The sequence below is a fragment of the Ambystoma mexicanum genome, chromosome 6q, assembly GCF_040938575.1.
Source record: "Ambystoma mexicanum isolate Mex_15411 chromosome 6q, UKY_AmexF1_1, whole genome shotgun sequence".
NCBI lineage: Eukaryota > Metazoa > Chordata > Amphibia > Caudata > Ambystomatidae > Ambystoma > Ambystoma mexicanum.
The window spans coordinates 1,681,695,698-1,681,717,173 of NC_090937.1; the positions used below are offsets into that span (position 1 = coordinate 1,681,695,698).

At 50.5% G+C, this 21,476-nt stretch overlaps 1 protein-coding gene and 1 long non-coding RNA gene across 2 annotated transcripts in view; both read left to right on the forward strand.

Annotated features, from left to right (window-relative positions):
• The window catches only part of LOC138515436 (zinc finger protein 850-like), a 221,132-nt gene that overhangs the window by 187,851 nt on the left and 11,805 nt on the right, over positions 1–21,476 (forward strand). The window contains exons 5-7 of the mRNA XM_069630278.1: positions 6,553–6,765; positions 7,176–7,318; positions 7,685–8,500. Of these exons, the coding sequence (XP_069486379.1) occupies positions 6,553–6,765; positions 7,176–7,318; positions 7,685–8,500 (1,172 nt within the window). The remainder of the gene's footprint in view (positions 1–6,552; positions 6,766–7,175; positions 7,319–7,684; positions 8,501–21,476) is intronic.
• Positions 11,776–19,058, forward strand: LOC138517049 (uncharacterized). The gene is made up of 3 exons (XR_011282347.1): positions 11,776–11,902; positions 14,860–14,923; positions 18,976–19,058. It is a non-coding gene; the product is annotated as an uncharacterized lncRNA (long non-coding RNA).

Below are 21,476 nucleotides of genomic sequence, written 5' to 3' on the forward strand. Positions count from 1 at the left end.
ACCTGGGCATAGGTGCCTGGGGCTACAGCACATGAGACCTGGAATAGGTGCCAGCGGCTACACCCTGCGACACCTGGGCATAAGTGCCAGGGCTAGAGCCAGCGAAACCTGGGCATAGGTGCCAAGAGCTACAGCCAGCGACAACTGGGCATAGGTGCAAAGGCTACAGCCAGCGACACCTGGGAATAGGTGTCTATGGCTAAAGCCAGAGACACCTGGGCATAGGTGCCAGGGGCTACAGCCAGCGACACCTGGGAATAGGTGCCAGGGCTACAGCTGGGCATAGGTGCCAAGGCTACAGCCAGCGACACCTGGGCATGGGTTCCAGGGGCTACAGCCAGCGACACCATAGGTGCCAGGGCTACAGCCAGAGACACCTGGGCATAGGTGCCAGGAGCTACAGCCCGCGACACCTGGGCATGGGTGCCAGGGACTACAGCCAGCGACACCTGTCCATAGGTGCCAAGGCTACAGCCAGCGACACCTGTGCATGGGTGCCAGGGGCAACAGCAGGCGACACCTGGGCATAGGTGCCAGGGCTACAGCCAGCGACACCTGGGAATAGGTGCCAAGGCTATGCCCAGCGACACCTGGGCATAGGTGCCAAGGCTACAACCAGCGACACCTGGACATAGGTGCCAGGGGCTACAGCCAGCGACACCTGGGCATAGGTGCCAAGGCTACAGCCCGCAGCACCTGGCATAGGTGCCAAGGCTACATCCAGCGACACCTGTGCATAGGTGCCATGGGCTACAGCCCACGACACCTGGGCATGGGTGCCAGGGGCTACAGCCAGCGACACCTGGGCATAGGTGCCAAGGCTACAGCCAGCGGCACCTGGCATAGGTGCCAAGGCTACAGCCAGCGACACCTGTGCATAGGTGCCAGGGGCAACAACAGCAACACCTGGGAATAGGTGCTAGGGCTACAGCCAGCGACACCTAAGCATAGGAGCCAAGGCTACAGCCAGCGACACCTGGGCAAAAGTGCAAAGGGATACAGTCAGCGACACCTGGGTATAGGTGCCAGTGCTACAGCCTGCCACACCTGGGCATAGGTGCCAAGACTACAGCCAGTGACACCTGGGCATAGGTGCCAGGGTCTACAGCCTGTGACACCTGGGCATAGGTGCCAGGGGCTACAGCACATGAGACCTGGGCATAGGTGCCAGCGGCTACACCCTGCGACACCTGGGCATGGATGTCAAGCGCTACAGCCAGCGACACCTCGGCATAGGTGCCAAGGCTACAGCCAGCTAGCCCTGGCATAGGTGCCAAGGCTACAGCCAGTGACACCTGTGCATAGGTGCCAGGGGCAACAGCAGGTGTCACCTGGGCATAGGTGCCAGGGCTACAGCGAGCGACACCTGGGCATCGGTGCCAGGTGCTACTGCCTGCAACACCTGGGCATAGGTTCCAGGGGCTACATTCAGCGACACCTGGGCATAGGTGCCAGGGCTACAGCCAGCAACACCTGCGCACAGGTGCCAGGGCTAGAGCCAGCGAAACCTGGGCATAGGTGCCAAGAGCTACAGCCAGCGACAACTGGGCATAGGTGCAAAGGCTACAGCCAGCGACACCTGGGAATAGGTGTCTATGGCTAAAGCCAGAGACACCTGGGCATAGATGCCAGGGGCTACAGCCAGCGACACCTGGGAATAGGTGCCAGGGCTACAGCCAGTGACACCTGGGCATAGGTGCCAAGGCTACAGCCAGCGACACCTGGGCATGGGTTCCAGGGGCTACAGCCAGCGACACCTGGGCATAGGTGCCAGGGCAACAGCCAGAGACACCTGGGCAAAGGTGCCAGGGGCTACAGCCCGCGACACCTGGGCATGGGTGCCAGGGACTACAGCCAGCGACACCTGGGCATAGGTGCCAAGGCTACAGCCAGTGACACCTGTGCATGGGTGCCAGGGGCAATAGCAGGCGACACCTGGGCATAGGTGCCAGGTCTACAGCCAGCGGCACCTGGGAATAGGTGCCTAGGCTATGCCCAGCAACACCTGGGCATAGGTGCCAAGGCTACAACCAGCGACACCTGGGCATAGGTGCCAGGGGCTACAGCCAGCGACACCTGGGCATTGGTGCCAAGGCTACAGCCAGCAGCACCTGGCACAGGTGCCAAGGCTACATCCAGCGACACCTGTGCATATGTGCCAGGGGCTACAGGCCACGACACCTGGGCATGGGTGCCAGGGGCTACAGCCAGCGACACCTGGGCATAGGTGCCAAGGCTACAGCCAGCAGTACCTGGCTTAGGTGCCAAGGCTACAGCCAGCGACACCTGTGCATAGGTGCCAGGGGCAACAACAGGCAACACCTGGGAATAGGTGCCAGGGCTACAGCCAGCGAAACCTAAGCATAGGAGCCAAGGCTACAGCCAGCGACACCTCGGCATGGTTGACAGGCGCTACAGCCAGCTAGCCTTGGCATAGGTGCCAAGGCTACAGCCAGCGACACCTGTGCATAGGTGCCAGGGGCAACAGCAGGTGTCACCTGGGCATAGGTGCCAGGGCTACAGCGAGCGACACCTGGGCATAGGTGCCAGGTGCTACTGCCTGCAACACCTGGGCATAGGTTCCAGGGGCTACATTCAGCGACACCTGGGCATAGGTGCCAGGGCTACAGCCAGCGACACCTGTGCATAGGTGCCATGGCTACAGCCAGCGACACCTGGGCATAGTTGCCAGGGCTACAGCCAGCCACACATGCGCATAGGTGCCATGGCAACATCCAGCGACACCTGGGCATAGGTGCCAGGGGCTAAAGTCAGCAACACCTGGACATAGGTGCCATGGCTACATCCAGCAACTCCTGGGCATAGGTGCCAAGGCAACAGCCAGCGACACCTGGGCAGAGGTACCAAGGCTACAGCCAGCGACACCTGTGCAAAGGTGCAAAGGGATACAGTCAGCAACACCTGGGTATAGGTGCCAGGGCTACAGCCAAACACACTTGGGCATAGGTGCCAAGGCTCCAGCCAGTGACACATGGGCATAGGTGTCAGGGTCTACAGCCTGTGACACCTGGGCATAGGTGCCAGGGGCTACAGCACATGAGACCTGGTATAAGTGCCAAGGGCTACACCCTGCGACACCTGGGCATAAGTGCCAGGGCGAGAGCCAGAGACACCTGGGCATAGGTGCCAAGGCTACAGCCAGAGACACCTGGGCATAGGTGCCAGGGCTAGAGCCAGCGACAACTGGGCATAGGTACAAAGGCTACAGCCAGCGACACCTGGGAATAGATGTCTATGGCTACAGCCAGCAACACCTGTGCATAGGTGCCAGGGGCTACAGCCCACAACACCTTGGCATGGGTGCCAGGGACTACAGCCAGCGACACCTGGGCATAGGTGCCAAGGCTACAGCCAGCGGCACCTGGCATAGGTGCCAAGGATACAGCCAGCGACACCTGTGCATAAGTGCCAGGGGCAACAGCAGGCAACACCTGGGAATAGGTGCCAGGGCTACAGCCAGCGACACCTAAGCATAGGAGCCAAGGCTACAGCCAGCGACACCTGGGCATAGGTGCCAGGGGCTACAGCCCGCAACACCTCGGCATGGTTGCCACGGGCTACAGCCAGAGACACCTCGGCATAGGTGCCAAGGCTACAGCCAGCTAGCCCTGGCATAGGTGCCAAGGCTACAGCCAGCGACACCTGTGCATAGGTGCCAGGGGCAACAGCAGGTGTCAGCAGGGCATAGGTGCCAGGGCTACAGCGAGCGACACCTGGGCATAGGTGCTATGTGCTACTGCCTGCAACACCTGGGCATAGTTTCAAGGGGCTACATTCAGTGACACCTGGGCATAGGTGCCAGGGCTACAGCCAGCGACACCTGCTTATAGGTGCCATGGCTACAGCCAGCGACACCTGGGCATAGGTGCCAGGGCTACAGCCAGCCACACATGTGCATAGGTGCCATGGCAACATCCAGCGACACCTGGGCATAGGTGCCAGGGGCTAAAGCCAGCAACACCTGGGCATAGGTGCCATGGCTACAGCCAGCAACACCTGGGCATAGGTGCCAAGGCAACAGCCAGCGACACCTGGGCAGAGGTGCCAAGGCTACAGCCAGCGACACCTGGGCGAAGGTGCAAAGGGATATAGTCAGCGACACCTGGGTATAGGTGCCAGGGCTACAGCCAGCCACACCTGGGCATAGGTGCCAAGACTACAGCCAGTGACACCTGGGCATAGGTGCCAGGGTCTACAGCATGTGACACCTGGGCATAGGTGCCAGGGGCTACAGCACATGAGACCTGGTATAGGTGCCAGCGGCTACACCCTGCAAAACCTGGGCATAAGTGCCAGGGCTAGAGCCAGAGACTACTGGGCATAGGTGCCAAGGCTACAGCCAGAGACACCTGGGCATAGGTGCCAGGGCTAGAGCCAGCAGAACCTGGGCATAGGTGCCAAGAGCTACAGCCAGCGACAACTGGGCATAGGTGCAAAGGCTACAGCCAGCGACACCTGGGAATAGGTGTCTATGGCTAAAGCCAGAGACACCTGGGCATAGGTGCCAGGGGCTACAGCCAGCGACACCTGGGAATAGGTGCCAGTGCTACAGCCATCGACACCTGGGCATAGGTGCCAAGGCTACAGCCAGCAGCACCTGGCATAGGTGCCAAGGCTACATCCAGCGACACCTGTGCATAGGTGCCAGGGGCTAAAGCCCACAACACCTGGGCATGGGTGCCAGGGGCTACAGCCAGCGACACCTGGGCATAGGTGCCAAGGCTACAGCCAGCGGCACCTGGCAAAGGTGCCAAGGCTACAGCCAGCGACACCTGTGGATAGGTGCCAGGGGCAACAGCAGGCGACACCTGGGCATAGGTGCCAGGCCTACAGCCAGCGACACCTCAGCATAGGTGCCAGGGGCTACAGCCCGCGACACCTCAGCATGGTTGCCAGTGGCTACAGCCAGCGACACCTCGGCATAGGTGCCAAGGCTACAGCCAGCTAGCCCTGGCATAGGTGCCAAGGCTACAGCCAGCAACACATGTGCATAAGTGCTAGGGCCAACAGCAGGTGACACCTGGGCATAGGTGCCAGGGCTACAGCAAGCGACACCTGGGCATAGGTGCCAGGTGCTACAGCCATCGACACCTGGGCATAGGTGCTAGGGGCTACAGCCAGCGACACCTGGGCATGGGTGCTAGGGGTTACAGCCAGCGACACCTTGGCATAGGTGCCAGGGGTACAGCCAGCAACACCTGGCATAGGTGCCAAGGCTACAGCCAGCGGCACCTGAGCATAAGTGCCAAGGCTGCAGCCAGCGACACCTGGGCATAGGTGCCAGGGGCTTTATTCAGCGACACCTGGGCATAGGTGCCAGGGCTACAGCCAGCGACACCTGCGCATAGGTGCCATGGCTACAGCCAGCGACACCTGGCATAGGTGCCAGGGGCTACAGCCCATGACACCTGGGCATGGGTGCCAGGGGCTACAGCCAGCGATACCTGGGCATAGGTGCCAGGGCTACAGCCAGTGACACCTGGGCATAGGTGCCAGGGGTTACAGCTCACGACACCTGTGCATGGGTGCCAGGGGCTGCAGCCAGCAACATCTGGGCATAGGTGCCAAGGCTACAGCCAGCTACACCTGGCATAGGCGCCAGGGGCAACAGCAGGCAACACCTGGGCATAGGTACCATGGCTACAGCCAGCAAAACCTGGGCATAGGTGCCAGGGGCATAATGAGCAAGGAGGCTGTTACGTCTTTAACTGAGTGTGCTCATGCGCAAGCATCGTTATGACCACGCATGCACGTTGAAAATAAAGACGGTCCGTGCAGCAGATGCCGCCGGGACGTTGGAACGATCGGATGTGTGATTAATGCTGTCAGTGTATGAATGCGTGCGGATGCTAGTACGGGGCGGCCCGAGGCACGAGGGACCACATCACATTGGTGACGAGGCGGGACACGGGGAGAGAAATACTCGGCACGTTCAAATGTGTCGTTATGGGTATTTCATCTTCACGTGTATTACGAACCTCACCCGTGTGATGGCGGCCATTTTGTTTTTGGTATTTAAGGCGGTTGCGGCCCGAGAGGGTGCTTGTGCGCTGCCTAAATACTGAGGTGAACAACTCCTTAATTTTTTAACATCCTTTAGTTCTCCCAAGAGGGAGGACTGCACTTCTGCCTGAGCAAACAGGTTGTGAGAGAGAAGCAGCCACAACACATCATCACAGCCTCTCTGCCTAAGAGTTCAGGTACGTCGAACCCGAGTTTAGCCAGGTTTGCGGCCTCTAATACGGATTGAGGTGCCTGTGCGAGATGTGAAGGTGGTGGACAGCGACGGAGAAACTCCTGCGGCTGCGGGAGTGGTGAGCAGGCAGTATGGCTCCTTACAACCCATGCAAGAATTTGATACCTCAGGCCCACCTTCAAAACTGGGCCTGAGATGGCTTCTCTGTATCAAAAAACTTGATATGTTTTTCGCGGCCACTGGGGAAACGGACGATGATGCCAAATTGGCGACACTGCTATACTCAGCGGGGACAGAAGTATTGCGCATTTATGAATCCTTCACCTTACCGGTAGTGACCTACGATGCTGTCAAAAATGCACTCAAGGATCATTTTATTCCTTTATCCAACGTTGACTTTGACAGGATTGTCATGTGCGGAGAAAAGCAGCACGAGGACGAGCCATTGGATCAGTTTTGTGCACGTTTAAGACAGCTAGCCACCACGTGCCGATGGACGGATGCGGAAGTAATGATCCGCCATCAACTGATTCAAGGTTGCAGCTCAGGTAGGCTGCGGAGGCAGGTCCTGAGGGAGCCGGGCATGTCTCTAGTGCAGATTTTGGACAGTGGAAGGGTGCACAAACTCGCCGAAAGCAGAGGAGCCAAGATGGATGCTGCCGTACGCCCAGGCAAGCATGAGGACGCTTTTGCCGTAGGGAGACAACCTCAGGCGAAACCTAGGTGGAACCAGAAGAGGCAGGAATCGACAACACTGCAAGGTCGTTCTGCCATTTGCCAATATTGTGGGTATGACTTGCCGCATTCAGAAGACTGTCCAGCTAAAACAAGAGTCTGTGGGAGATGCAACGCGCCAGGGCACTATGCCAGGATGTGTAGAGCCGCGGCCCGGTTGCCACGCAGAGAGGGCTGGCTAGGCTAAGCAGTTAGTTTAGGAGACAACGCAATATCGCTGCAGTGGAGCAGGACACCCGGAGGCTCAACATTGCAGAGGAGGAAGAGAAGGATGAAGAAGTCTTCTTCATCTCGAATTTGGCTACAGGGACCAAGAAACGCAGACAACCGACGTGCGTTGTGGACATTCAAGGGGTTGCTACACAGGTACTAACAGAGACAGGGGCCTCGGTGTGCGTGCTGGCCACTAAACATTATGAGGCCATCCCAGATCCTCCTCCACTGGACAAGTCAAAGGCCAAAATGTTCACATTTGGGGGCGACACTCCCTTACCCATCAAAGGGGTATTTGTGGCGCCCGCATCCCAAGGAGACAAGGTGATTAAGGCCAGGTTTTTCGTCACCGATGCAGCCCACTGTCCCTGTTGAGTTGTGTGGCTTCGGAAGCATTGGACTTTCTTCACTTTGCGCTTGCAGTTTACCAAGGGGACATTACTTCACTTCTGGAGAGGTTTGCGAATATCTTTCAAGGGATTGGCATACTGAAAGCAGAGTCAGTGCGACTGCATATAGATGAAACCATCTGCCAGACAAGGGTTAAAGCGCCGACGAATCCTGTTCCACCTTCGTTCCGAGGTCGAAGATGAGCTCAAAATACTCATCAGTATGGACATCATCGAAAGGGTGGAGGAGCCGACTCCATGGGTCTCGCCAATAGTCTTGGCGCCAAAGCCAAAACAACCGGGCAAGGTACGCATCTACGTGGACATGCGGTTGCCGAATGCGGCCATTAAGAGAGAACGCCACCTGACGCCCATGCTAGATGACATCATCAGCGAACTGCAGGGAGCCAGGATATTCTCCAACCTGGATCTGAGGGCAGGATATCACCAACTGGAGCTGCACACAGGTCTCAAGGGAGTAATCAATATGAGTGACGCTATTTTGGTTTTCGCCACATCGCATGCCGAGCACATGAAACGTTTGGAGGCAACCTTGCAGAGACTGAAAGACCTTGGCCTCACTTTGCATCATGAGAAATGTGAATTCTTCAAGGACTGCATTGGGTTCTTTGGTTTCGTGTTTCACGAGAACGGGTTGTCCCCAGATCCGGAAAAAGTCAGAGACATCCGCGAGGCTGCCACTCCCCAGTCGCTGACAGAAGTCCGCAGCTTTCTGGGGATGGTTAATTATTGCGGCCGATTCATCAGGGGGCTAGCATCGCTCTCTGAACCCCTCCGGAACCTGACAAAAAACAACACTGTCTGGATCTGGGACAAAAGAGAACAAGAGACGTTTCTTGCGATCAAGAGGGCGATGTCCGATCAGGACACAGTGGCGTACTTTGACCCCACGGTCGAATCCGAGATTGTCGTGGATGCGAGTCCGGTGGGCCTGGGGGCAGTCCTAATACAAGCGGATGCGAGAGGCAAAATGCTACCCATTGCATATGCGAGCAAAGCCCTCACGGAGACCGAAAGACGCTACTCACAGATTGAGAGGGAGGCCCTGGCTATCTTGTGGGGCTGCAGACACTTTAGATTGTACATTCTTGGGAAACCTGTGACTGTTATAACGGATCACAAGCCGCTTCTGCCCATCCTAGCGGGCGTGTCTTCAAAGCCACCTCCCCGGATAGAGCGGTGGATGCTCGCCCTTATCGGATACAGGGTCAATTAGTATACCGCCCGGGGACAAACAATCCGGCAGACTACCTGTCCCACCACCCCAACAAGGGAAGGGGAGGTGGTAGAGTGGCAAGAATTCATCCACAACATTGTAGAGTGCGCCATGCCGGTGGCGTTGGACAGGAATGTTGTGGCACAAGAGTCGGCGAATGACGAGGTGTTCAAGATCATCCAGGCTGCCATTCGGAGCCGGGAATGTAGAGATGTCCTATAGAACAACACAAGGAGGGAAGACAGAGCCCAGAGAGGCCTCCAGGCACTATGGAAAATTTGTGATGAACTCTCCATCTCTGAGGATGGGTTGCTGCTAAGAGAGAGGCAAATAGTTGTACCTCGATCGCTGAGGGTCAGAGTGCTGGAGCTGGCCCACACCAGGGTGTGGCAAAAACAAAGGCGAGACTGCGACCAAAAGTATGGTTTCCAGATTTGAAGGGCCTTGTTGAGTCACACGTGAAAGGATGTTTGCTGTGCCAAGCAACAAGTCCCCTGGAAAAGGCACAACCGATCAACTCCATGGAGCGGCGGGAGAGGCCGTGGGGTACGGCCACACAGACTTTGGGTCAACCGGAAGGGGCATGTACTTTTTAGTGGTAGTAGACCAGTGGTCAAGGTATCCGGAGGTGGAACTCGTGGATTCAACAGCCAGTGACCATACCATCCTGGCCTTAGATAAGATGTTTGCCACGCATGGCCTCCCGGAAATCCTCTGCTCGGACAATGGGCCGCCCTTCACTGGCAACCTATTTGCGCAATATCTGAGAGACAGGGGTATACAGCACCGGAAAGTGTCGCCACTCTGGCCCTGGTCAAATGGAAAGGCCGAAAGGCTTATGAGAACGCTCAACAAGGTGTTTCGCATAGCAGCAAACAGTGGAGGGGAACTGAAGAGGAATCCTTTCGAGTTTCTCAGAGAGTATAGGACGACGCCTCACCAATCCACCTGGGTCGCCCCAGCAGCATACATGCCAACATTCTGAAGTGCACGGGAGGGAGATTTCTACAGAGAAATTGGGAGACAACAATTTTCCCATAGGCATGCATTGGGGAAATTATTATTTTAGGCGGGAGAAAAATAGCAATATCTTTCACTAATAAATCAAGTGTCTCCCGCCTAAATCGGGAGGGTTGGCATGTATGTAGCAGTGGCTCTGTTTGGGCGATGTCCAAGAGGGCTCATCCCGGAAGTGGAAGGGCGTGAGCCGGGCGTTATAGACAATGACAGAGTGAGAAAAGAGCGAGAGGCCCACAACGAGAAGGAGAGCGGAAGGAGAAGGCTGAAAGACAAGGAGATAGTGGTGGGAGACTCGGTGCTGGTACGCAACCGCAGGCCCGAAGGAAAGTTGTTGTTGCCATACGAACTACAACCCTGGGCTGTCACCCATGTCAAGGGGTCCATGATTACCGCGGCAAGCGAAAGAGGAACTATCACCCGAAACCAAACATTTTTCTGAAAAGTCGACATCCGGCCTCGAGATGCTGAGCTGGTGGGGCCGTCACGACCCGAGAACGATGCTGAGCTCCCTGAAGATGGCTCATCCATGGACCCGCCACTGGCAGTCGGAACCCCCCTACCCATTCCGCAAGTGGAACGGCGATACCCTGCGCGACAAGAACGCAACCTACCTGTTCGGCTCAAGGACTACGTCCTGGACTCTGGAGACTGAACAGGTGACTGCCCCAGGCCAATAATCCACTGTAAGGAGAAGTTAATGTTTTTTATTTGAACATGTTTAAGTTGTAAGTTGTTGCACCATTTTGTTTAAAGAAAAAAAGGGATGTTACGTCTTTAACTGAGTGTGTGCAAGCGCGAGCCTCATTTTGGCCACGCATGCGCATTGAAAATAAAGATGGTCTGTGCGGCAGATGCCGCCGGGACCTTGGAACGATTGGACGTGTGATTAATGCTGCCAGTGTATGCATGTGTGCGGATGCTAGTACAGGGCGGCCCGAGGCATGAGGCACCACATCACAGAGGTTGCATGCTAGTACTGCAACAAGCAAGACCGGCAGGACCTGAATATTTGACCAAATATGAGAATGATTCTCTAGACTTTGCAATACTTGCTTTTATTTTAGTCATTCAAATAAGAAATGATTGTGTTGGGGACTGAGTCCTCGCTGAGCATCAGCGATTTATGGTTTTCTAGGTCTACCTTGGGAGTAGATTCTCACCGCGCATGTGGAAGCCACGTTTACTTTCTGCGCATGCTCTCTAGAGGTGACGCGTCACCGCGCGGTTTCCTGTATCCCTCTTCTGCGCATGCGGTGTTTCTCGTCTGCGCATGCTCTTTAGAGTCCCCGGTCAGCGCCTCGTGTCTCCGGCTCTCCTCCTCTGCGCATGCTCTTTAGAGTTCCCCGGTCAGCGCCTCGTGTCTCCGGCTCTCCTCCTCTGCGCATGCTCTGGTTCCTGTCTGCGCATGTTCTCTAGAGGTGCCGCGTCACCGCGCGGTTTCCTGTATCCCTCCTCTGCGCATGCGGTGTTTCTCGGCTGCGCATGCTCTTTAGAGTCCCCTCGTCAGCGCCTCGTGTCTCCGGCTCTCCTCCTCTGCGCATGCGTCGTTCCCTTCTGCGCATGCGCATGCTCTCTAGAGGTACCGCGTCACGCGTGGTATCTCCAGTGTCCCTCTTCTGCGCATGCTCCCAGGATCCGTGCCTCACAGGGCCCGTGTCTGTACCGGCTCTGCAGCCTGGCTCCAGTGATTGGGGCTGATCGCTCAGGCATATTCAGTCACTCTGGGGAGTTCTGAGAGCGCTCTCCGAGGGTCCGAGTGATGGACGTGTAATTTTTGAGTTTCGAGTCCATCTTGGAAGTATATCCTCATTGCGCATGCTCATTCCTGTTTCTGTCTTCGTCGGAAGTAGGTCCTCATTGCGCATGCTCATTTTGTTTCAGTTTTCACGCGCGCGCCTTACCAGTATCCCCTTTCTGCGCATGCTCTCATGATCCGCCTCTCGTCACTGCGCATGTGCGGCCCGGGCTCAGATCTGAGTGATATTAGATGCGTTCCTGGGTCTCCTCTCCCCTCGGCCTCTCCCTCATTTACACCTCGAAATGCAAGACGCCCCCCAGACGATGCAGTGCTCATGGCATAATGCACTGCGGGTGAGTGACAGGTGCTGGTCCACTCGCTTAAGCTTTTAGTGGCCCCTGTGCATGGGGGGGGGGGGGTTATGATGGTGGGGACTGGAGATGGGGTGGGGGTGACTCCTGTGCATGGGGTGGGGGGTGGGTTATGGTGGTGGGGGCTGGAGATGGGGTGGGGGTGACTCCTGTGCATGGTGTGGGGGGGGTTATGGTGGTGGGGGCTGGAGATGGGGTGGGGGTGACTCCTGTGCATGGTGTGGGGGGTGGGTTATGGTGGTGGGGGCTGGAGATGGGGTGGGGGTGACTCCTGTGCATGGTGTGGGGGGGTTATGGTGGTGGGTGCTGGAGACGGGTGGGGGTGACTCCTGTGCATGGGGTGGGGTGGGTGTGTCTCCTGTGCATGGGGTGGGGTGGGGGGGGTGACTCCTGTGCATGGGGTTGGGGTGGGTTATGATGGTGGGGGCTGGAGACGGGGTGGGGGTGACTCCTGTGCATGGGGTGGGGGGGTTATGATGGTGGGGGCTGGAGACGGGGTGGGGGTGACTCCTGTACATGGGGTGGGGGTGGGTTATGATGGTGGGGGCTGTAGACGGGGTGGGGGTGACTCCTGTGCATGGGGTGGGGGTGGGTTATGGTGGTGGGGCTGGAGATGGGGTGGGGGTGACCTCTGTGCATGGGTGGGGGGGTTATGATGGTGGTGGCTGGGGTGGGGGTGACTCCTGTGCATGGGGGGGGTTATGGTGCAATTCCTCTGCCATTGGCCTATGTCCACAATCAAAGGGGTTTGCGGTCCAGTGCCCTGAATTCTCTGGCAGGTTGTATCCGGGTTTGGGCTGAACACCATTTGCTTTCCCTGGAGGCGGTGCATATTTGTGGGGTGAAGAATGTGGTTGCCGATCATCTCAGTCAGATGTTCCCTGTCTGCCCATAGTTGGTATTGTCCAATCAGGTGTTTGTCGCTGGTTCGGAACACCAGTGTTGAATCTGTTTGCTCCCCCCGTCCTCGGCGAAGGTTCCCAGATTTTGCTCTCAGTTCCTTTTGTTGGGGATGTGAGGGATTGGAGAGCTTGAATATCGAGTGGCCTCAGGGCCTCATGTAGGCTTTCCTTCCTCTCATTTCCCGGGTGGTTCAGAAAACCTCCCAAGTTCTTCTCTGATGATCTTGGTGGTTCCCTTTTGGCCTTGCAGGGGGTGGTTTCCGTTGCTCATGGATCTCCAGTTACGAGGATTCCAAGTTGGCCATGCCTTCTACATGGGGACCTGGGGGCAGGGTTGCCTGTGATCTGCTGATCAGCTTTGCTCTTGAGAGGTCATGGTGGTTGACTTTAGGTTTCTCGGCTCTGGTGGTGGAGACCATTCTCCATTCCAGGTGGCCTAGTACTTTGAAGCCCTATGATAGGCATTGGGCCAATTTTCTCAGCTGATGTGGTATCGCCATTGTTTCCCCCTAAGGTTGTGGTGTCCTGCGGGTGTTGCAGCATGGCTTCGATAAAGGGTTGGCGGTGGCCACTTTGTGGGCTCAGTGGCCTGCATTGAAGACCCTGTTGGTGGGTTTTGGTGTTCTGCTGGATTTGGGTCGGGTGGGCCAGTTTCTTAGGAGCCTGGTGTCTTTCAGGAATCCTGTCTGCTCAGGTTCCCCTGCTTGGGCTCTGCCCATGGTTTTACACTTTCTGCATCTTGGGGATCCTTAACACCTTATGCTCAAGACCGCCTTTTTGGTTGCGATCACCTCTGCGGGCCAGCTGGGGGAAATTGGGCATCTCCTCTGCCGTTCTCCCTTTCTTCGTGTATTGCCTGACTGCTTGGTTTTTAGCTGTGATCCCTGGATCTTGGCTAAAGTTGCCTCTATGCCTCTAAATTCCATCTTAGGAAGTGGTCCTCCCAGCCTTTTTTCCTGACCCTCTGTCCCCAGAGGAGGTGTCTTGGCACTCCCTTGATGTGCGTCATACGGTCCTGGAGTACTTGGCCAGAAAGGAAACTGTTTAGTGTTCCGACAGTCTTCTGGTTACCTCTGCATCATCCACAAGGCTTTCTGAGCCAGGGACCACACTACATCCAACTCTCTCTCCCTAAGCATCTTCCTTCTCAAGCCCTCTGCTCATCCACCTCCAACTGTCTGAGGTCAGACGCTTCTCCAGGCAGAGAGCGGGGGGTCTCTGTCCTCGACTGGGGCCCCCTTTGGAACAGCCTCCCTGCTTTTCTCAAACTTGAGCAGGACCACATAAGGTTCCGCAAGCAACTCCAGACCTTCCATTTGGCTTCTGCTTTCTCTCACTCCCTACCCTTTGCTGATGCTCCTGTCTGCTGTGCAAACTGGTTACCTGGCTACCCTCTGAATCTCACGGGCACCAGGCTCTTGCACGACCAGTAGCCCCTTGCACTGCCTCCAGGCCTCCTACCCACTTAAGGACTGTATCTGCTACCCTACAGTCCCCTGCCTCCCTTCACTTACTTGAGCCACCACCCCAGCAACACGTAACACCCTTTTTGCCACGGCACTCCCCCACAGCATTTCTTCTCATCCCTTCCCCTCGCACTTGCACGATCTGAATGACATAAGGCCTAGTAAGATCCTTTGTTTTGTCCTATGTCTGTCTACCCTTCCTTGTCTTGTTGTGCCTAGAAACACTTGTGTACAAGCGTATTATAAATGACTTATATCATATCATACTACCGACCGTCCGCACCCTCCTGTGGTGTGTAAGTTCCCAGTGTCTGTACAGACTTGCTATGTACTGGTGTCTTGTAGGTAAGTGGGAGGTTATATCTCCGGGGATGAAAAAGAAAAAAAAGTTCCTATAGGGGAGGTAGGGCCTCATTGGTGAGTACTGTGATAAGGAAGAGTAGGACTAGGAGTAATGAAGATTTTACCAATAGCTAATCTGAGCATTATACATGTATATGCTAGAAGAATTTAATTTAGATCACTCTTGTGGTAGATTATTTAATCATATGATAATGTTTGCTTTCTCCAGACCTGAATACATTATCGGTGTGTCGTCATGTTCAGCAAAACATCTGGAGCAAAGGCTACAAAAGGTAAATAACTGCTGTGATATATGCATGCCTCTCTGCACCCAAACTGTGATAGTATTTGATTGCTAGTGTGCTCTACACTGTGATGGTATCTGATTGCTATCTGATAGTTCCACACTGTGATAGTATCTGGTTGCTAGCACGTTCCATACTGTGATGGTATCTGATTGCTAGCCCGTTCCACACTGTGATAGTATCTGATTGCTAGCCTCACCCACACTGTGACATCATTTGACTGCTAGCCTGCTCCACACTGTGATAGTATCTGATTGCTAGCTTGACCCACACTGTGATAGTATTTGATTGCCAGCCTGACCCACACTGTGACAGTATCTGATTGCTAGCCTGCTCCACACTGTGACAGTATCTGATTGCTAGCCTGCTCCACACTGTGATAGTACGGTGACTGCTAGCCTGCTCCACACAGTGATAGTATTTAATTGCTAGCCTGCTCCACACAGTGAATAGTTTCTGTTTTTTTTTTTTTTTTAAAACAATAAAAGTGTCCGCGGACAGTGCAAGTGTTCTGAAATGTTCGTACATAAACGAAAATGATGTGTCCTGAACAACAGTACAACTGTTCGTAGTGTTCGCTAGCAACATGAAACTGTACTAAGAACATACGAGGTGTCCTGAATTGTTCGTAAACAAACAAAAATTAAAGTGTCCTAAAGAACACTATACCTGTCCGGTACTGTTCGCTAGCAAGTTCAAACTGTTCTAAGAACGCTATTGGTGTCCTGAAATGTTCGTACGTAAACGAAAATGGAGGTGTCCTGAAGAACACTATACCTGTTCGTAGTGTTCGCTACCCAATTGAAACTGTTCTAAGAACACAATTGGTGTCCTGAAATGTTCGTACATAAACTAAATTACACGTGTCCTGAAGAACACTATATCTGTTCTTACTGTCCGCTACCAAGTTTAAACTGTTCTAAGAACACACGCGGTGTCCTGAAATGTTCGTTTCACGTGTGACGCACTTTTAATTACTTCAGAACCCGAACAGTGTCGTAGGACATCAATGCGCATGCCCTAACCGTGCACTTGGTGTCCTGCGGACAGGCGCTTCCTTCGCGGACTAGTTCACGAACGGATCATATGACCGCGCCCACGCTCATCGTGTGTCCTGAAATGCGGACACTGTTCGTGTCCCAGAACAATTTAAAAGTACATTTTCAGTTAATCCATAATATTTTTCAATAAAATATCACCATGGCACAAGTCCCACATAGCAATCTTGAGTTTCTATATACCTTTTGAAACTTTCCGATCCTTTTTTTGTGTTCGATCTGTCCGCGAACCGTGCACAAGCACTCCTATAAAAGACCAGGCCCAAGAGCTTATTCCCATTGTGTTTCTGGCTATTCTTCAGAACACAGTGATTTTTGCTGCCACCTGCAGACTACACCATCATCGAGATGGCATCCTTGGCTGCTGAACTGCCACTTGGTGCTGCACCTGCTTCAGCACCACCCCCTCCACCACCACCACCTCCCCAAGGGCCTGAAGAGGGGAACAGGAGTGAGGATGCGGAGGAGGAAGAAGAGGATGATGAGAATGAGGTAGAGGAAAACCCTACTACCCGCACTAGGCGTGAGTCTTGGGTGTGGCGGTTATTTACCATTCATGGTAATGTTCCTAAGGCTCGTGTGAACCGTGTTACCTGCAATGAGTGTATAATGATACTCAGTCGCGGGAAGCACGGTAAGTACAGCTTTGGGACCACTACTATGAAGCAACACCTGAGGTCATTTCACTCTGGGGCTATTCGCAGGGTTGTACCTTGCGAAGAACGTAGCAGGTTGATTTCCTCTACTTCATCCTCTGTTTCTGATCCTGTCACCACAAGGACCACCTCTGTGGGACAGCGTCTTCCTCAAGCTGCGTCACAGGCCATACAGAATGCTGATGACCCTTACCTTTCGAGGGTCACAGTTGTATGTATGTACTGTGACACAGTACTCTGCAGGGGGGAGCGACTTAGAGCACGAGACGACCTGCTCACTACCCAAATAAAACCCACTCTACATCTTCCTCTCTCAGCTCGCCCTTTCTTATCCCTGTGGTTGGTGTCCCCCCTTTACCCTCCTTTACCCTCCTCTCCTAGTGTGTCATGTCTGAAAAACCAAAAAAATACAAAATTACAAAAATCAAAAAAAAATAAGGCTCTTTTCAGAGCCGCCTTTCCCAGTTAAAAAATACAAGTGAAAATAAATGAAGCAGGGCTCTTTGTATTTTTTAGAAGTCCGCGGACAGTTCGCTACTCCATCACAAACATTGTAATTTTCTCTGGAAAGAAGTGGTGGCTCTGAAAAGAGCCTTTGGGTGGTGTTTGTAAGTCAAAAATTGTAAATGCTTAACATCTACTTCAAAATCGTTGTTGTAATTCCAAAAAAGGTCGCAATGCATTTTGTACATTTCTCAGAAAAATCTGATTGCCAGCATAAGTAAGATGGACTCCATCTCTGCGAAAAATGTATGTACTACAAAACATAATATTTTCATTGTGAAAAGAAGACATGCCAAAATCTCTTAGAAAGGCACAAACAGCCTTATTAACATTGTGCCTTGCTTTTTCCATTTGTGGACCAAATGAAGAAGAACAAAGCCACATTTGTCTCTGCGCAATCCGTGAAAATATCACTTGAGAATTAGGAAACGAAACATGTCCATAACCTTCCTAAGTCCTTCTTTCATAGCAAATTGCAAAAAAAATCCAGTCACATGTCCTAAACTGTTCCCTCCACAATGAATTACAATTATGTCTGGATGTTGCTCTGTCTCCAAAGTAGCACAGAGAGGTAGCAAGTCCAACCACTTCATTCCACGTACTCCATGCCAGTGTACTTCCACATGTGGGAATCCAAGATCTACAGCTACTCCACAGCTTTCTGCATGCACCTTCAACCAATGTATCCACGAATCTCCTAAAATCCAAACAATCTGTTTTCTGAAACACACAGCCATAGCTATCTTTTGTTCTCTCAGCAAAAAGAGTATCTGAGAAAATCTCTCCTAGCACAACACATCCACCAAACTTTCCTGACCAATCCCTTTCACTGCTTATTCTCATTTGCATGACTTCTGAACCCAAAAATCCCCGGATGTAACTCCCGATGTCCGCAAACTACCGCCATGTCCGTGGACATATCGTAACATGAACAGCCCTTCTACCATTTCCACTACACTCTCTCTGCCATTCCCTCATTGGATGTACCTCAAAAATCACATGACCATGCACCAATCACATTCAAGACCTCTACATCTAACTGCATCATCATAGATCAGCACTGCAAATGTACTCTGAATCTCTCTGAGTACAAGTGTCATATCATTGGCAAGCAGCATCTACCACAAATACTGTACAAATCTTCAAGATTTCTACTTGCAGCTCCATGCATATCCATATGCATGAACACAAACTTCAGGTATGCATATTTTCTGTATAGTAGATGAACACATTTTCAAACAGACTTTTACCTTGTAAAATCTGTAAAATGAATTTACTGTACTTTTTTCAATTTCCTAAAATCAACTATCACTTATAAACCTTTATACTATTCACTTTCTTTATACATACACACTCAAATCATGGTAAACTAACATTTTTTAAATGAAATATATAGACTACATATATTCAAACAAAATTGCATGCAAACACAATCTATGTTTAAACTTTTATAAAAATACTTATACAATTTCATATTTTTTGTTTTTATTTATTTATTCACTTAATTACTTTAAATTAGACATGACATTGAGGCGCTATTACCTAGAACAGTTTACTTACAGAAATAGTGGTATTCACTAATATATTATAAATTTCACACGCATAGTAAAGATATTTTTTTTGCTACAGTTAGTCATTCAATACAATTTGTTCATTAAGAACATATCATATGTACTGAACTGATGCAATGTATCTTATGTAAATAAATTAGTTTAATGGTTTTACAGAAGGCACTGAGAATTCAATTAAAAAATCAATATCTAAATTAAAAACAGTGCTATATATAAACAAAGTTACTAATTTGAAGCTTTTACAATTGCAGTGAAGACCAGTTTCCTGAAAAGAAGCAGCCAAATTCGAAGAAGAAAGAAAACTAAGAAGTTACCTGTTAATTAAAAAAAAAAAAGTAAGCAAAATATCACCATAATATTTGTATTATTAATCAAATATACTAAAACATTAATACGAGCTATTTTGGTTTCTAAAAATAGAGATTTTGTACCATTTTGTCCAAAAATTTCCATGTCTTAAACAGCAATTTACAGCCAGAATGGCCCACAAATTTCTATTTTTGGACACGCAAATTACCCAATTGAACCACTACAATTTTCATATTATAGAACAAACAACTGTTTTAATTGTATACATTAGATTTACTATTTGTACTTTTCCACACCACTAGCTTACTTTTCTTTTGTCATCTGAACCCCAGTTTAGTAACACATAAATTCAAGAATACATATCCCTACTAGTTTTAGTTCCCAATGCACAATCACACACCATTACATACATCTTTATCATCTTACTCAAACACTCATGCACACAGCACACATACATTGCAGAACACCCCAACCCATATCTTCTTTATTTTTTTCAACAGACCCTAAAGAATGCCTACTAAAAGACAACTCCGTAGAAAGCAACGCAAAAGTAGAGCAAATGAAAATAAAGGTGTCCAACATAAGCATCCACCTCTAGCAGAATTTGTAAAAAAAGTTGAAACAAAACAGCTAATACAATCATTTAGTGAAACACAAGAAGTTTCAAGTACAACAACTTCGCTTCCTCTATCAAAATGTAAAACAAACCAAAAACAATTAACAGAAAATCAGCTATCAGTACAGATAAAACTACTTCTTCAAATTTTAATATAGTGCAAAGTAAGCATACCAAGAAAAGTATTTTAGCCAAAATATACCGTCACAAAGTCCTTCAAAATCTTATAAAAACAGGAGAGAAATCAGGTTCAAAGCTTAAAACCTATCGTAGGAAATTAATCTTAGAAGCATTGATGGACAGTGCAATTCTTCTCAAAAGAAATTTATTTATTTTACTGTTAAACAAAATGAAACCACTAACAAAACTAATAACTAAATTACAAAAAAGACTTCTCAATAAGCGAAATGTCAACGGAAAGAACTTCTTAAGTATCTGCGGAGGTGAATGGAATCACACTACAAGCACAGAACCATATTTTAATGAAGAAGCGTACAAACAAAAGCAAACAAATACAATTGCCATACATAGCAGTGGTCGAGGTTATGAAAAAGTGAATAATACCATAATGGAACAAGAAGTACTCCTTACAAAAATATGCCCTGAAAACTTAGATTTACCCCTCCATTCGACTGAATCAGAACATCTAATTTACACATGGCCATGCACGTCAATGTGTAACATTCCCAAAAAAAATTTCAAATCTTTACGCCTATTCCTCAATCAATATGTGAAAAGCAAAGACAAAATCAAAATTAAAATACTGCAAAGTATGGATGCTTGTCCAGTACGCAAGCACACAGGACTGCAAGGACATTCGCTGGCCTGCATATCAGGAGCTACTTGCAAAACAACCTTCCATGATATCAAAAGGATATCAACACATCATTCAACTATAAGAAATCTAGTCTATAAACTGTACTATGCTAAAAGTCCTGCTTTAGCACTAGCAAAGTTAAATAACATCCTTCTACATGGTACAGCAAAAGACCTACTTGAAGAAATTCACTATATCCAGAAAAATATTTTGGAAGTGAAACCCATTTACAGAATGAAATAGCTTTAAACCAATTAAGCAACACTTCTACACATGGCAACCTTTTGCTAAACACATACAAAAAAGAAATACTAAAATTTAAAAGTACATCAGCTGAAGTACCAAACCATGTATGTGTATGTTGCCGTAGAATTTTTTATAAAAGTAACTCAAAAACTGTGGACCTATCATACAAAATAGAAGACAATGAAGATTCTAAATGGTTTGAATTAGCTCTCTACCTTGTAGCAGAAAACAAATATGAAATAACTGAGCCCTTAATACTTTGCAGTTACTGCACTACAAAACTTGACAACAACCAAACTCCTTCACGTTCTATGACAAATAATTTGGAATTATACCCAGTACCAAAACCTCTACAACAACTTAATTTATATGAGAGCATCATAATTCAAACAGTACACCCATTTCAAGCAATAACACGCCTTCAACCAAAAACAGCAAAATTAACTCCCTCTGAATTGGTAAAAGGCATTCGTGGAAAAGTAGTTTATTTACCATTAAATCTAAAAGAAAATGTGCATACTCTAGGAGTGCAACGTCCAATCCAGCAATCTTTAATTATATTAGTAAATGGAGTACCTACAAAAGACAAAAAAATATGGCAACAGCTGGTAGATTTATATAAAGTTAGACAAGCCTTCCAATATCTTAAAGAGAATAATGAATATTACAAAGAAATTAATATTGAAGAATACTTGAAAGATACAACTGAAATAATTCAAGAAACACAAGAAGCTGGTCAATTTGAGCTACTAGATCCTGCTACA